General features: G+C 38.9%; 1 protein-coding gene across 4 annotated transcripts in view; it reads right to left on the bottom strand.

Annotated features, from left to right (window-relative positions):
• The window catches only part of LOC115759659 (dystrophin), a 184,243-nt gene that overhangs the window by 104,547 nt on the left and 64,123 nt on the right, over positions 1 to 15,573 (bottom strand). For all 4 annotated transcript variants that reach the window (XM_030700653.1, XM_030700649.1, XM_030700651.1 and 1 more), the window contains 2 exons: positions 14,349 to 14,442; positions 14,207 to 14,287 (listed from right to left, as the gene is read on the bottom strand). In XM_030700653.1, coding sequence (XP_030556513.1) covers positions 14,207 to 14,287; positions 14,349 to 14,442 — 175 coding nt within the window. The remainder of the gene's footprint in view (positions 1 to 14,206; positions 14,288 to 14,348; positions 14,443 to 15,573) is intronic.

Here is a 15,573-nt window from a genome sequence, read left to right on the forward strand (position 1 = left end):
CTGCGCGCAGAATTAATTCAATTCACTTACAATAATAATTTGCACAATAAAAACGGCAACAATTGAATGAACACCAGAAATAACAACAACAATAACAACAACTCGAGCGACAATAGCCGCCAGATGCTTGGCTCGGTCTTGGCTTGGGCGGTGAGTTTTCATTTGAGTTCGGGGGCAGTTACGAGAAACTTGTGCCCAGATTTAATCACAAAATGGCTGCCAGTTACCGTTGCTAACAGTCCTGCAGTCTTATAGTCCTGTAGTCCTGTAGTCCTGTTGGTCTGACAGTCTCATTGCCGCTACTGTCGCTACGTGCTTCTGCTGGCTAAGCAAAAGTTTTCCCTGTAGCCATCGTAAAATTAATGAATCTGTTATGCAAAATCGACAACTAGCTGCAAAAGCAACAGCACAGAAGAACTACTAACAATAACTGTGGCAAACAATTAAGCTTCGCATTTGGCAGTTGGCAGGTGGCAGGGACAGGCGAAGGTGCCACAGCTCCTGCGTATGGCAAGCAGTCAGTTCGTTTTTCGCTAAGTGGAAAAACTATTAGCATTGTTAACGCTGATCAATGGAAATTTTCAGATATTGAAGATATTGAAACTGAATGCAATGATAAGGACATTTTGAGTATTCAATATACAAATCAATTGCAGTCTGTCAATTTAGCAAAGTGTTTGAATTGTCCTAGAAGAAATTGTATATTTCTTAATCCTACGCAATTCTTCCATTTCAAGAAGTAAGAAGCCTGCCAGGAGCAGCCTATTATAGATACATATAAAAAATATACTTGAATCTATAAAAAAATTATACTCTAATGCAGCTTAGCTAGGAAATTCTCTTGGATTAAACCTTTTCATGGAATGCTTAGATGCAGCTTAAATGCAATTGTTATTTGCAGTTTAGTTCTAGTCTTTTCTTTGCGGGTTTTATGTTTCTGACATTGAAAAAACTTGGGTCTAGCACGCCAGCACTTCTGAATTCTCATAAGTATTTAATTTATCTAAAGACCGTTGAGCTATCCCTAAAATCCATTTCATTAAACCCCTTTACTTAAGATTTCCCACAAAGTACACATAAGTAATATATAAAATCCAATGTATTGCAAAAGAAAAAAACGTGGAAAAACCTATCCGGACTCATCGAATGGCATATATTTTACAAGCTTTACTTTACTTTTCCACAAATGTCCATTTCCATGTGCCATATACGAAGCAAGTTTCTCGGGCTGCAAACACTGCGTATACGCAATATCATGAAAGAACTTTTGAGGTTTCCCTTTTGGCAAATACTCAACTCGCTTTCAGCGATGTGGCACGTTCCCTGGCAAACTGCTTACAAGCTGCTTGAGGGCAGCACACTTTATTTTTATACTATTTTCATACAACGCCTTGTCCTTGTACTTGTACAACACTTAAATCCCAATTCGTTTTGGCTGCAGGAATCACAGCGCAGTGACCCACACACACACACGCACACACGGCGAGACGGAGGGAAACACTTACTTAGCATGCATGTATGGATATTTTATTGATACGCAACTGTGAGTGCCGTTGGGTTGTTGGGCGGTTGGTCGGTTGGTCGGTTGCTTGTTTCGAATGGTTTTTTGCCCAGCTGGAAAAATGTGTGCGTGGCTTTTAATGCGTGTGCAAGAGGAGCTGGCGGAAAGATCTTGGGCTCGGCTTTCGGTTTCGGATTCGAGGCCTAAGGCAGCGGCACATGTAGCAAAAAAGGAATTTTATGTTTTTTTGTTTTTTTTTTTGTTTGCCTTTTTTTTTTGCTCAGCAAACAGCCCATTGGATGGCCATGGGCCAGACAAGCACCAGCCGCGCGGACAGCGACAAGGAGCAAGTCATATGGAAATCCCTTTGAGTATGCAACGTTTTTCTTCTCGGCTTACGCATTTTCACACTTGTGCGGCACTTTGCATACACTTTCTCTTTTGGGTAAACATGCGAAGGGCAAAGCAATAGTATGTGCATTGGCGCCGAGGCTTTACCAATTTGAGTGATGAATAACACTCGGGAGTTGTTAAGCATATAATCAAAGCTTAAATTAATTTTAAGTTAATTTAAGCATTTATTTCTAAAGCGAACACAATTGGCAATGATTCAGCTAGAGTATTCAAGCAAGAATCATTTCCAGTTGAGTTTGGTTTCTTCGCTTTTATTTCATTTTGTGCGTCGAGCGATTCATTCATCTTCTTCGGCATGGATTTCAGGACCCGGCAACAATCAATATAATTCAAGTTGCCTTTTTCGCCAGCCGCGCAAAAGTCATGCCAGCTGCCGACACGATGTAGCTGGACATTGGGAGGCTGAGGCTCGGCCTTCTTCTACTATATTGAATGTCAGAGCATTTGCAAATGCCTCCTGATTAATGACGCAATAATTGTTGCCACACGCCAACAGCATGAAAGAGAAGGTCACGAGGCTGTAAAGAGAATCGGCACGGTCTCGTTCTGGCTGTTTAGTTTTGTTTTAGACAAACAAAGTGTTAAAAAATTGACTTTTGGCTGTCGGGACTGTCGACTTTGGCTTTGGCCGTCTCTTGTTCTGGCCATTTGATAGGATTATTATCGTGTTAGCTGCGCCATTTCGCCATTTGACTTTGTGAAAAGCTTTGACGTTCCGTTCAATTTACCAAATTGCTCAAATGGAAATTTCAACTACTTTTTGGCTTTACCCATGCCATATAATTTTTTTGTAATTTAACAAGACTTGAGAGACTGCTCCCCGTGCTCGGTTAATGATGATTTATGTGCCAAACTGTGCTTTGGCTGCTTGCTTCTGAATTGTTTGGTAAATTTTGTGAGCGTTGAATTGGCTGATAATGAATTTCAATTGATAGCTAATTGGTTAAATGTTTGAAACTTCTTGAATAGTTTGTCAGCTGCGGATATCATCGACTTTACAAAAAGGGAGCTGGCTCCAGAGGTTCTTTATCTATAAAATTATTTAATGAATATACTAAAAATGTAATCTTTCAATTATTCTTCGCCTTTAACAGGCTTATAAATCATGAACATAATTCCACTCGGACACATTTATAAGTCAAGCTGCATATTTTACCATTAGCCAAAGGCTTATAAGCCGCCGCAGCTAGGCAAATCCCAAAGAGTAAACACCACACACACAAGCACACACGCACTCAACAAATAATTGCACAATGCGTAAACAAAGCATAATTAACAAAAGAAAGCGGAAAAGGAGCTGCGATGAGACTCGCGCGTCGGAAATTATGCAAAAGACGGAAATAAAGTACAAATTTATGTTGTTGAACTCTCTCTCTCTCAAAGGCTTTTGGTTTGGTGGTTCGGCGGCTCGGCGGTTGGATGGTTGGGTGGTTGGGCGGTTGGGTGGTTGGGCGGTTGCCAAGCGCGCTAATTTGCTAAGCTCGCTTAGAGCCACTTCCCGCTGCGATGGTGACGCCCCCGGAGATATGAGCCGAGCAACACGGCTTTTGCGGCATTATCATTAGAATTTAAATTGCCTTTTGCTGCCGGTTAGCTAAAGGTAAATAATTTGTGGCGCCACAACGGTTGGCATATTTTTTACGAGCTTATTCACCCTTTTTTCAGCTGCCTGCAGCCCTATATTTAAGCACCTTTTCTCTAAGCTCTCTTATCTAGTTGAATATTTAATTAACCGCAATACCCAAAGAAAAAAAATAATAATCATGCAGGAAAGTGAAAAAAGATGTGGAAAATATTCTGATAACTGGGCTAAAACAACTGAAAGTTGCAACATTTCGGGTCTGCTCCAGTGCTGACAGGCTTCATCTAGCATCAGAAAACTAGGCAACATTGGACTTTGCTCAAATGGACAAGTTTCCAACGCATTGTCTATACTTTTATCTTATTTATATTTTATTATCTGTGGCGCTGCGCGGCTGATAAGTATTATCTGACATGTGTATGGCTTGTCTTTTGATGTTTATGCTGTTGTTGCCCCTGTTGTTTTTCTGCTGTTGACCCGGTTGTTGCCGCTGTTGTTGCCGCTGCTGCTGCTGCTGGCATTTTAAAATAGTTGTGAACTTTATCGCACAAACAAACAACACGGAGGAATCTAAAGTACACCATGCCATACCACATTTTGTGGCTGCCACACCCACAAGCCCGCTTGCCACATGTCGCTTATAATTTGCTGTAACTTTTGCTGGGCTATAAACTGACATTTTGGCTTCTGTGGCTTTTCTGGGATGGCTTTTGACAACTGCCAACATTGCAATGTTTTCCAGCATTCCATTACCCTGTAATAAGCGTCAGTGGATATGCACTATATGCACTTGACAACTATTAAGATGAAGAGATGTGAAGGAGAAACAATTATCTCTGAAGAAAACCAAAAACAAATTTCAGTCCAATTACAATGGACTCTATAAGAGAGCAGCCAAAGAGAACTGCGCTGATGGTCTTAAGTATAAATGATTTATCCAATTTTCCGCTTGCGATAAATCAACACTATTTAAACAAATAGTTAACACTGGGTATACTTTGTTCGAATCTGCACTATTTGTCATTTTATTTGATTAAACGGCATGACAATATACATATTTGTTGAAACTGTTTCACAACGATATTGCGTTTTTTTTTTTTATTACTTTTGTTTATGTCTCGACAATGACATTGAAAAATGTCGGGTGTTTTATCTTAGATGTATCTCAGCGTCTATTCTCGAGCTTTTCAGACTCGCAATCATTCAAGATTATGTTTATGTTTACAGTTTCTGCTAGATTTTTAGATTGACAGCCGCGTGTCATTTTTGCCAAATATATTTGCCTGTCCAGCATTGGCATAATCTTTGTTTTTTTTCCCCCTCCCGTTTTCATTTGTTGGGAGGAGGAAAATGTTCAATTACACAACGACTGTGAACTGGTATTTTGGCAATTGCAGTGTGTCTAGTATTTTGCTTTATGCGGATTTTGGTTCACGGACGCCTGACGTGTTGTCGATGCAACTGTCGAGCATTCTGTTGATTTATTGTGAAATATTCGTTTTACCACCGTATACGACTGCAAATATTCAAACAGAAATTCTCCATTGAATATTTGTGAGGAAGAATTCGTAATGCTTTGTAGCATTTTTGCATATCTTTAAATTTTTAAACATTTCAATTCAAAAATCATTTAGAGACATTCCTTCAAGAAAACTAAGAAGAAGGAGCCACAATACTAATGTACTTTTAATATGCACATAATTCTATTTTGCTGCGACTAAGAGATATGTAAAAATATCAAATGCACTTTGTGTGTGCCAAAGAAATAACAAAAACGAACAAAACATAAGAGAAAAAGAAAAACTAGAGGAGCAGAATAAATAATATTTTTTGAAAACATGCTCAAATGTAGTTAACATTGCAAAACAGTAACGAATGAAGTGGAAGTGCAGCAGAAAAGTAAAGAAAGAAAAAAACCCAACAAAAAGCCGCACAAACAGCACAGGACAGGCGGCAACAACGCCTGCAACAACTCACGAGCTGCAAAGAAAAGCGGGTGCGCACAAAAGTATGCAGCAACAACTGCAGTTGCAGCAGCTAAACAATTGTGCTTGCACATGTGTGTGTGCGTGTGTGTGTCGTGTGTGTGGCTGCGAGCATCTATGTCTGCGTCTGCATTTCCAGCTGCATAAAGTTCGCATTTAATTTCGTTGCCGTTTACAAAACAAAATCGTTGTTGCTTTTGTTGTTGCCAACTCGTTTTTCACAAATATCGTTCAGTTCTTGCCGCTGTTTTGTTGCGTTTTGTTTTTTTTATCGCCTGTCTGGTCGCGAGTCACCATTTGCGCTTGTAAATGGAGTAACACAAACACCAACAGAAACTGCAACACCCACACCAGTGCCAGCAAACACATGTTGTGAATATGTTGCACTGTCTGTGCGGCGTCTGCAACAGACTCTGTCTCTGTCTAAAACACTCGCTCTCTCACTCTTGGCCTGGCTTTTGAGTTGCGACAGGCAGCAGCACTGGCGCAAATTAAATGCAATAACATGCGAGAAAAGGTCACAAAAACAGAGTTGAATAAAAATATTCAGCAACCGTTTGCCATGGAGCCGCAGCGGAAAACCCTACAGGACTGAGAGGTATGTTGGGGTGCTAACCGGATGTTTCGCCATAGCTGGCGCATTGCAATATATATGTCTGGGTAAAGTGCCACGCTGAAGCAATTATAGCTGAAGTAAAGATGTAATCTTTATGTACCGTAGTGCATTCGTAGTGGGTTACATGCGGCTGGCAATGACAAATAACCTCATCTTTGTGTGATATATGCAGCCGAGACTCTCAACTAGTTACAGTTCTATCTAAGTCAGCCACTTGATAGTCATAGATTGTTGGCCACGATTGCAGCAGCATGCATACCATTTACATCCAATTTGATAAATCTTTAATATTCACGAATATCTTTGAAATGTTTTTAGTTACATCCAAAACAATTCTACAACTACCCAAGTTTCTATTTTCGCAGATATCTGTTGAATTGATCAAATTGTTTAAGCCCAATTACTTTCTATGCACCATGAAATCATATAAAAATAATGCTAGAGGAACATATAAAGAAGAAGGTTAGAAAGTGTCGTTTTTCTTCCAATTTGATATGAGAACTTACAGCTTCAATCTATATAAACAATCTTTTATGTCAACAGACAATTTAAAATTTCTAGAACAAACTTATTTTTCTTCTAGCTATAGCTCCCAGCTCAGCTTCCACCCTCACGCACATACCCTTTAAGTTCAAAAAAGATATATATCAACTATTTGACTAAAATATAAGATATTATATTTTAAGATACCTCCAACCCATCGCACAGCAAGTAAACTGAGTACACCGTATGTCCTAGTCGAGCACTAGAGCATTCTCAATTATGTAACATGGTAAAGCCTTTAATAATAATAACTAAAACCTTATGCCTCGTATTCATATGCATTTTATCAAACGCATTGGAGTAAAAGTAATCAAATAATTGGTTTTATAAATGAATCCTATATGTTTTTGAACAAACAGCTGTCCTGTGCTTCCTTTTGTCTTCCAACAACTAAACCAATTTGAATAAACTATACAACATTTTAAGCTCACTTTTTTTTTTGCGGTTTGCGCGAGCTTTAATGAATATTTAAATCGCTTACAAACAGAGTGTAAATAATTTTCTTTTTGAGCTGTTAGTTAACGATTTGAACAGTTCGATTTGGGCTGAGCATAATTTTGATTATCGAAAACAAATCAATTAGAGAAAATGTAAAACATCAGCCTATGTCGGGAAGTTTCAGTGTGTTGTTTTAAGATGTTAATTTTACTATTGCTTTGATTTTTATTTCAATCAAAATTTTGTGCGTTTTTTTATCCACCCATCAAAGTTCCCAAATTAGGGATCTGAGATGAAGTTATTCGAAAGGACAAGAAGTGAAAAAGTTTCGATCTGGCCAAGTAAACTCTTAGCTGCTGAGAGAAACAACGCAAATACTACAACGGTTGCAAGCCCGAGCTCGCATACCTCTTCAGCCGAATCGGAGAGAAAAGTGCGATTCGTATTAGAAAAGAAAATAGTAGTCGAGAGATATACGGTTGAGGAAGATAGTCCCATAACAAACCAACCAGTCCAAGCGAAATGGAAGCGGTGCATAATGTGGTTATTTTTTATTTTGCTGTTCATTTCCATTTTTATAGGCGCATTAATAGCGGCGTTTTATAGTATAAAACTCTAACCTTTGATATTTAATTCAATCAAGCTCATCAAAGTCTAGGGCTTTACTCTACTCTTGCCGGTGCGCAGAGCAACCGCAACACGGTCACGCGCAATATGGCAACTGGGAACCGGATCTGGACATTGTTTTCGTAATTTGCAAGTCCAACTGTGACCGAGACTAGTTTAAACTGTCCGCAGAGTTGCACGTTTTTTGCGCCATCTCCTGACCGCATCCTGACCGCCGACCTATGCCGACTGCCTGACAAGAGGCACTAGAATCTAGTTACTGTTGGCCACGAGGCTGGCGCCAGTTGACCCGTAGCCCTCTTTAAGCTAACCAGCACGTGCACACACTTTACACACTCTCTCTCACACACACACACAGACTAACACAGTCGCAGTGAATTTGTGGCTTTGATAGCTTTTGCATCCCGGCGATTTGGCATCCACATCCAAGTCAAGTGGCAGCCGCTCGTCAAGTACTCCACTGGACTCGACTTTTGTTTCTATGTTGTAAAGTTTTCCACCATTCATTTTGTATTCCACTCTTTTTTTCCCCAACTCTATGCGCAGTTTTCCGGCTGCCTCTTTTTGTGCCTGCTTGTTTGTTTCTCTTCTCTTTGTTTTTTCTTTTTTTTTTGGCTACGCTTTGCGCGGAAATGTAAATTAATTGGTTTAACAAAGTGCACTTGAATTCTACTGCTGGCATGTGTTGTTGTTGTTATTGTTGTTGTTGTTGTTGTTGCTGCTGCTGATGCTGTTATTATTATTATTGTTTTGGGGTTGCTCTGCAACTGGCGACCATAAAACTTTAAGTGCCGCCATAACAATGCAGTCAGTGTACCGAAATATTAAATAAATGCATAGAGTTAAAAAAAAAATGTATTTTCCAGTTAACCTTTTGACATTTTTGCCATAAATTCTAATAGAAAATGTTTAGAGTTGCGGAAGGTGCGAAAAAGTTGCTTAATTTATTTCAAATCACGAAAGTCCTTTATAATAAAGTTAAATATTGCTCGCAAATAAGAAACAAAGAATTTAAAAAAAACTTTTATTTGAATTTAATTTTTAAGCGTTGAAAATTAATTTGATTTATTTACATTTCCGTTTAATAACGTCGTTAGCTTCGCGCTAAGTTTTTGTTTTATTGCAATTTACAGCAAGAGCAAAGCAATCTTTTCACCTTAACACATTTCACGCATAAGGCAAATAAATTAAATAGAAGTCGTTGGCTCGTTAATCAACAACTTATAAACACCCACTAAATTTAATGTGGCTCGCAAGCTGCAATTTACATAGGGCAAAGTTTATGACCATCGAATTGATAGCTGCACCTTTAAGGCCAGTGCCGAAATCCACTCAAGCGTTATAATTTTTAACTAAACACAGACAATTAATTCTCAAGTGGCGCTGCCTCAGCAGAGCTGAGCAACAAAAAGCCGACCGCGACTCTAATCAAACAACTTTGAAGAACCCACGCGCGCACCCCACAGCTGAAATAGACAACCGGGCAGACAATTTTTTTGAAGTGCTTCTAAGCCGACGTCAACAGCCAAAGCAACAACAACAACTCAAGCAACAAGAAACAAGGCACTATGAAAACTTTGATGCCTACGCACAATTTGTATGTCATTGTTTATGCATACTCTTTCATCGGGCTATATGAACTAATGTTTAAGCTTGTTATGCATATGCAGAAGTAAAATACATATATATAATATATTTATATATATTTTGTACATACATAGAATAACCATTGGATATGTAGACATGTAGACATGATAAATTATTAACTAGATAAATGCACGACATGCATTTCAATAAGTATATATAGTATGCATTTTAGTAAAGTTCAGGATAAGTACGAGTTCTCAGTTACAATGGTAATTTGCAGGTATTATTAATTGTATAACGATAAGTAAAACATTTAAATGCTTCCGCATGAAGGAAGGCAATATGTCAGTATTCTCTTCTAGAGCATATTCGAATTTTGTCATGTTATGTGTAACACATAGAAGGAACACCCTATAAATGATATATATATATTATTGAACTTACTGATCAACCGAATATAACTCTTTCTATGCGCCTAGTGTATAAATTTGATGACATAGATTAAGCTCTTGCTTTCTTTTTGTTTTCATTTCAAGAGACTTTTCACTTAAATATCTGCAAGCCCATTAGTCGTAAAAGGGTATTTAATGATCGACTTGCTGAATGCAGTAGTTTTTTTAAGTTGTTTTTTTTTTTGTAGTCAAATCTTTTTGGTTTGTTTGTGAACTTGTTTTGGTTACTTGTTGCTTTCTGTGTCTGTCGCCGCCGTCGCCGCTGTCGCAGCTGCTGCCGCCGACGCCACAAGCGTCAACAGGTAAACGTAAACATGCCCCACACACGCGGCCAGTTGCCAGAGACAACACGACTCCCAGAGCTCAAGAAAACGCATGTTTGACATTTGTTGTTGACCAAGACGCAGCACGGCCCGCCTCTGAGGGCTTGCATATTTTCTGGTCTTAATGCGCGTTGACGGGAAAAACGTGTAAACGAAAACTTTTCGAAAGTGCGGAAATCTCGTTATGAATGAAATTGGGACTCAACACACGAGACTGTGTCGATTGTATTGTCATTTGATAAATAATCGGTTTTGTGTCGCACGCTAAAACACTTGGGTTGGGCCCTCGCCCGAAGTTGAAAGTTTATCATCAGCCAGGGGATCAAAGATAATTCTGTTGTGCTTCAGCTCAAGTGTTCGCTACCGGTTATTAATGGTTATTCGTGCTGAGTATGTTCATGAGTTTTTATTGAATTTGAAGACGGTTGTTCACTTTTGATTTGTTGATACATCGCAAATATATGAGGCGCCTCTTATTTTCATTGAAAGATGTAGTTGAGCGAAAGATTAATAAAAAACACACACCCCAAGAACTTTAAGCCATGGATATATCTCTCTGCACATAGCTTAATTTAAGCGGATCTAAGCAACAATTAAATTCAAATGAGGCAGATTTTAAAATTTCCATCAGTGAGAAAAGTGTGTTGATTATTATAGGACATATTAAAATACTAACTAGCCGCCAAACAGTAAACTGTTTCATTATTAATTGTTATCCATTATATTTAAATAATAATCTTGTAAAAGTATCTGCCTACTCATTTTTATGAAATTAAAAAAAAAACGTTTAATTTGAAACATTTTTTACGCATGTGTTAAAGCAACCGCTCATTAATATAACAAATAAAATATAATTAGCATAATTTTTGCTGCATATAACGCATAACTTTCATCAAATGCCATTTTTAGTCAGAAACTGAAGCCCGCAAAATGTCGTTCTGTTCGAATTGAAAGGCTTTCACAAGTAGTTAATTATGCACAGTTTTGAACAAGAACTTTTGCCATTCACATATTAAACACTCGCTTGTTTATTGACACAGGTATTTCAATATAATTCACAAGAAAGCATAAATGCGAATCGTAAATATTTGCTGGCTTTTGTGGCACCCAAATAAATGTGGGCTGCACACATTTCAATTTCAATTTCACTTAGTCCGTTTGCTGCACGGCGCAGGGAGGCCAAAGGAATGTGTGCATAATTAATGCACATTTCACTTTAAAATGCACACTCACACACACACGCACGCACGCAGGCAGGCACAAGTGCACACACACATTTGCATTTGCACACATAAACGCGCGCGCGAGGCAAAATGGCGACGGCTGTGCCGCCTTTTCCGTGCGTTGCTTTAAGCAAAGATTTGCGATTAATTGTTGCATGGTGGATTCAATTTGCATGTGGACAATGGTGCTCCGCAAACGTGCAACTGCATGTCTGCAGGCTAGTGTGTGTGCGTGTGCATGTGTGCGTATGCAATGCACGCCTGTAAGTATGCAACGACAAGTTTCCGGGTACGGACTGAATTAATTTTGATTTTAATTACATTTCACACAATTGTTTAACTTAATTATTTGTGCATTTCAGATTTCTTGAGATGTTCGGTACATTTCTGAATGAGTTTTTGAAATGTTTAAAGGCCGATTAAACAAATCAGAGCGACCGTAATCAACGCGCGTCCGGGCGCATCTCAGAACACGAACTGAATGACGAACACTAACGGCAAGTGCGAACTGCCACTGGCCGAAGTAGCGCCGACGCCGACGCCGACGCCACAGCATCCAACGGCAGCAGTAGCGGCGGCAGCATCAGCAGCTGGCGAGCTATCCAAAATAGCGACGCTCGCTTGGCGTCGACATCGGCATGTGCTGAGATAACAAAAACAGAGAACGAAAACGAAAACAGACGCCGAGAGTAAGCTGAAGTGGAGAGTTTGGCGCTCTCTCGCACTCTACACGGGCTGCCGGTAAATATAACGGTATTCGCCGGCAAAATACGAAAAAAAGAACATAAACAAAATTTAAAATTATGAACTATGGGATGCCCTGTATAAACTTTTTGATATTGGTATTTTTCTCAATATATAACGACTTTTATTGTAAGCAAAACAATTTCAGAATTATTTTGGCCCTTCTAAACTTTGTTATTTTGAAAGAGATAACGAAAGATGTTTGAAACGGATTACTAGATCAAAAATAACCTAGGTTTACGTTTTTAAATAATCATACTACTTCAAAAGACTAAAGCTATTTTCAGTTTTTCTCACATGATTTCGTTAAGTTTTCTGTCTTTCTTGGTCTTTCAACAAATTTAGCCCATTTCCTTATTAACATATATATAGGGCAAATTGAGAAACAAACTTTTTAACGTATCAGCTCTTACAGCATTGCCAACACAAAATATATATCAAAAGACGCTTTCGTGAGAGCTTCTCAAGCTTTTGGAAGAACTCGTTGCGCAACTTCAACTTGGTTGAAGCTCAGGATAAAGCTTTTGTGGAACTTGTGGTAATTGGGACAAGGACATTTGTGAGACACGCTCCATAAACGAAAGCTCTCTAAAGTTTGGGGGAAATGAATAAAAGCTTGCTTTAGTCACTTTTTCTTGGGATATTTGGGTAAATGTATATAAGTCTAGGATGTATTTTAAATAATCTAAATATATTCATTCCTTCTTATCATATATATTTAACTTTTATTATGCCAAATAAAAATGGACAAGAATATTGAAATGAAAATGCATTTAGAATAATTGCCTTAAATGGGCGTATGCGTAATTGTAATCAGAAAGTGAATGTTGGCCACATGCAGGCCGATGATGATGATGATCATAACGACAATGATGATGCAGCTGATGACGTTGCACGGCCAGCAACCCAAGCAGCCAAAACAAACAATCAAACAGACAGACGCCACGCGGCACTTGAAAAACACGCCGCACTCTAGAGTGCTGCGTGGGTGCACAGGGTTGAAGGGGCGGAGGCTGATAAGTGCCAAGGCACGCCGGCAAAAGGGGGTGAGCTGGGTGAGTGTACATTTGTGTGCGGCATGCAACTCAGCTGAGGCAGCAACAGCAATTCGGCTTGCAAATGCAATTGAGGCATTAAGTGCTCGAGAGCTGGCCGATCCGTGCCGGTCTTCAAAGTAGGCAACAATGTAAGCGAATTCGAGTGGATCCACATCCACATTGATTGTGGCTTGATGGGGGCCAGCAGTCGAGCCCTGATCTGATATCACAAAAAAAAAAAAAAACTGCTGCTTGCATGTTTCACGGTCATACGGAAAACGAAAATAGGAAATGCTTAAGGAAAATTAGCTGATAAGCGCAAGAGAGCTCATCGAAATGCGGGTCAAATGCAGAGCACAAGGGGGAAAACTCGTTCGGGAAATTGCAATAAATTTTTGTTTATTTGTACCCGAATGGAGGGTATTTTAAAATGTGTGACGGATCTGTCAGGCAGTAATATATATAACAATCGGACAGATCCGAAATAGAAATTTTGCCAATATATCTTGAGAACACTTGTCACTTACTTTAATTCCTAAGTGTAAGAGAAATATTATATAACTGTAATCTGTAAAACTAAATTAAAACAAAGTACTATATCATATGGCTCCTATAGGAACAATCGGTCGAAAGTATAACTCATATGTTTATCTACATCATAAGTCGAAAGGGATATCCGCTCATTTCTTTCTCTTCTAACTTTTATATTAACCTAATCTAGTCCAGAAATAGGAACAAGCCCATATCACATCACAAGTCGCAAACTAATAAATTAACAATTCTTCGAATATATGAAATCGATAGCAGCCGATGCATCACAATAAAGTCACAAGTCAAAATAAATGAATATAAATATATGAAGCGTATAATTATTCAGATACGCAAAAATCCAATATCGATTTATGTAATAACAATGGGCTTTTAGAGTGCACTTCTCGCCATTGTGAACACTTTGTGTTTTCCATCATTCACAGTTCAGATCGGGCAATGCACCACGGACTAAAGAAAAGCACTTTGCCGTGCATAAATCTTTCACTTGAGATCGGGTTAATTGATGTACAAAGGCAGCGTTGTGTTCATTTGAGGGTCATTTAGCTCAAAAGGGAAGTTGGAAAGCGTGTGCACTGCACTTACCTTAAACATCATTGGGTTGCGTTCAACGTCCGATTCTGCGTTTTCGCAGAGTGTTTCCATTTCCGAGAGAAAAGCAAGAAACTGCACAAGACAATTCAATTATAGGCATTGCATCTTCGCGTGGATTGATATAATTGCTCACCTGATCCATGGCACGATCGAACGATTGTAGACTGTGTACGGCGGCATGAAGCTGCTTGCCACGGTTGATCACACCATTATTTAAGTTGGAATATCTGCAAGTAGAATGTGTAAAGCACGATAACAATACGATAACAATAGAACTAACATTTTTCATTGTTCGGCAATCTAGCTTCGAGCTCAACAAGTTTATATTCAAGACTATCAGCCAAATCCCTATGTTGGTATATTTCTATATCCTAATTTTGTCGTGATCAGGGAAAAATACATTCAAATTGATCTAGAAGTCAAACCATGAACAAAAAAGCAAGCCTTATGAAAATCGGTTGAGTTTTGACCGCGTTATGGGGGTGGAAAATGTTGACCTATGTCTATAGAGGATATTTGAGGATATCATTGTTTTTCACATTGATTTTGGCGAAGAATAATGTTGACAGATTTGGATGCCAAATTGATTGAGAGCCATGAAAAGCCTTGAAAATCGTTGACCCCCATTTCCACTAAAGAGGAATGCATTTTTCGAAAAGTGTGAAACACTTCTCAAATTAATTTGAACAAAGATCTTTGAAAATGTTTTTCAAACCGATCGGATGGTAAGCAAACAAGTTTCATACATTTTTCGCGATTTTTCCACATATGCGGGTGGATTTTCCCGAAACCCCTTCTTGACGTGCACCTTCATCGCATAAGGTAACCACAGTGCGAATTTCAGCTTCCTAGCTCTTACGGTTTGGGCTGTGCGTTGAGCACCAATCAGTCAGTCAATCAGTCAGTCAGTCAGTCAGTCAGGACAAACATATATATATATATATATATATATATAGATTATGGTTCATTTGACAATCACTTTTTAATTTAATTTAATTTTCGAAAAGTTTGACTGGAATCGTCAAAAGTCTGTTCGTTAAGAGGTTTTCCCTTTCTAAGAAAAGTAGGTTTCTCTTATGTGATTGTTCAGCTCTGTTCAGAAGACGGATATGGAACAAATGGCGCACTTGGTCGTAAAATTGTTACGCTTTTTCAACCACTTAAGGGATATTGGAAATATGTTGGCATAGTCTAGTCCTCTTGAGTGTGCCGTATTTCAGATGCTAATGGTGAAGCTGGCGATTCAAGGGGAACAAGTGCAAGTCATTAAATCGCATTAAATGCAAATTCGCGCAAGTGATTTGAATTGAAACTGCGCAACTTTTCGCATTTCATTAGAGTCGGCCGAGGCAGTCGCT

This window comes from Drosophila novamexicana, unplaced genomic scaffold (genome assembly GCF_003285875.2).
Source record: "Drosophila novamexicana strain 15010-1031.04,08,12 unplaced genomic scaffold, DnovRS2.1 tig00000308-arrow-arrow-pilon, whole genome shotgun sequence".
Taxonomy (NCBI): Eukaryota; Metazoa; Arthropoda; class Insecta; order Diptera; family Drosophilidae; genus Drosophila; species Drosophila novamexicana.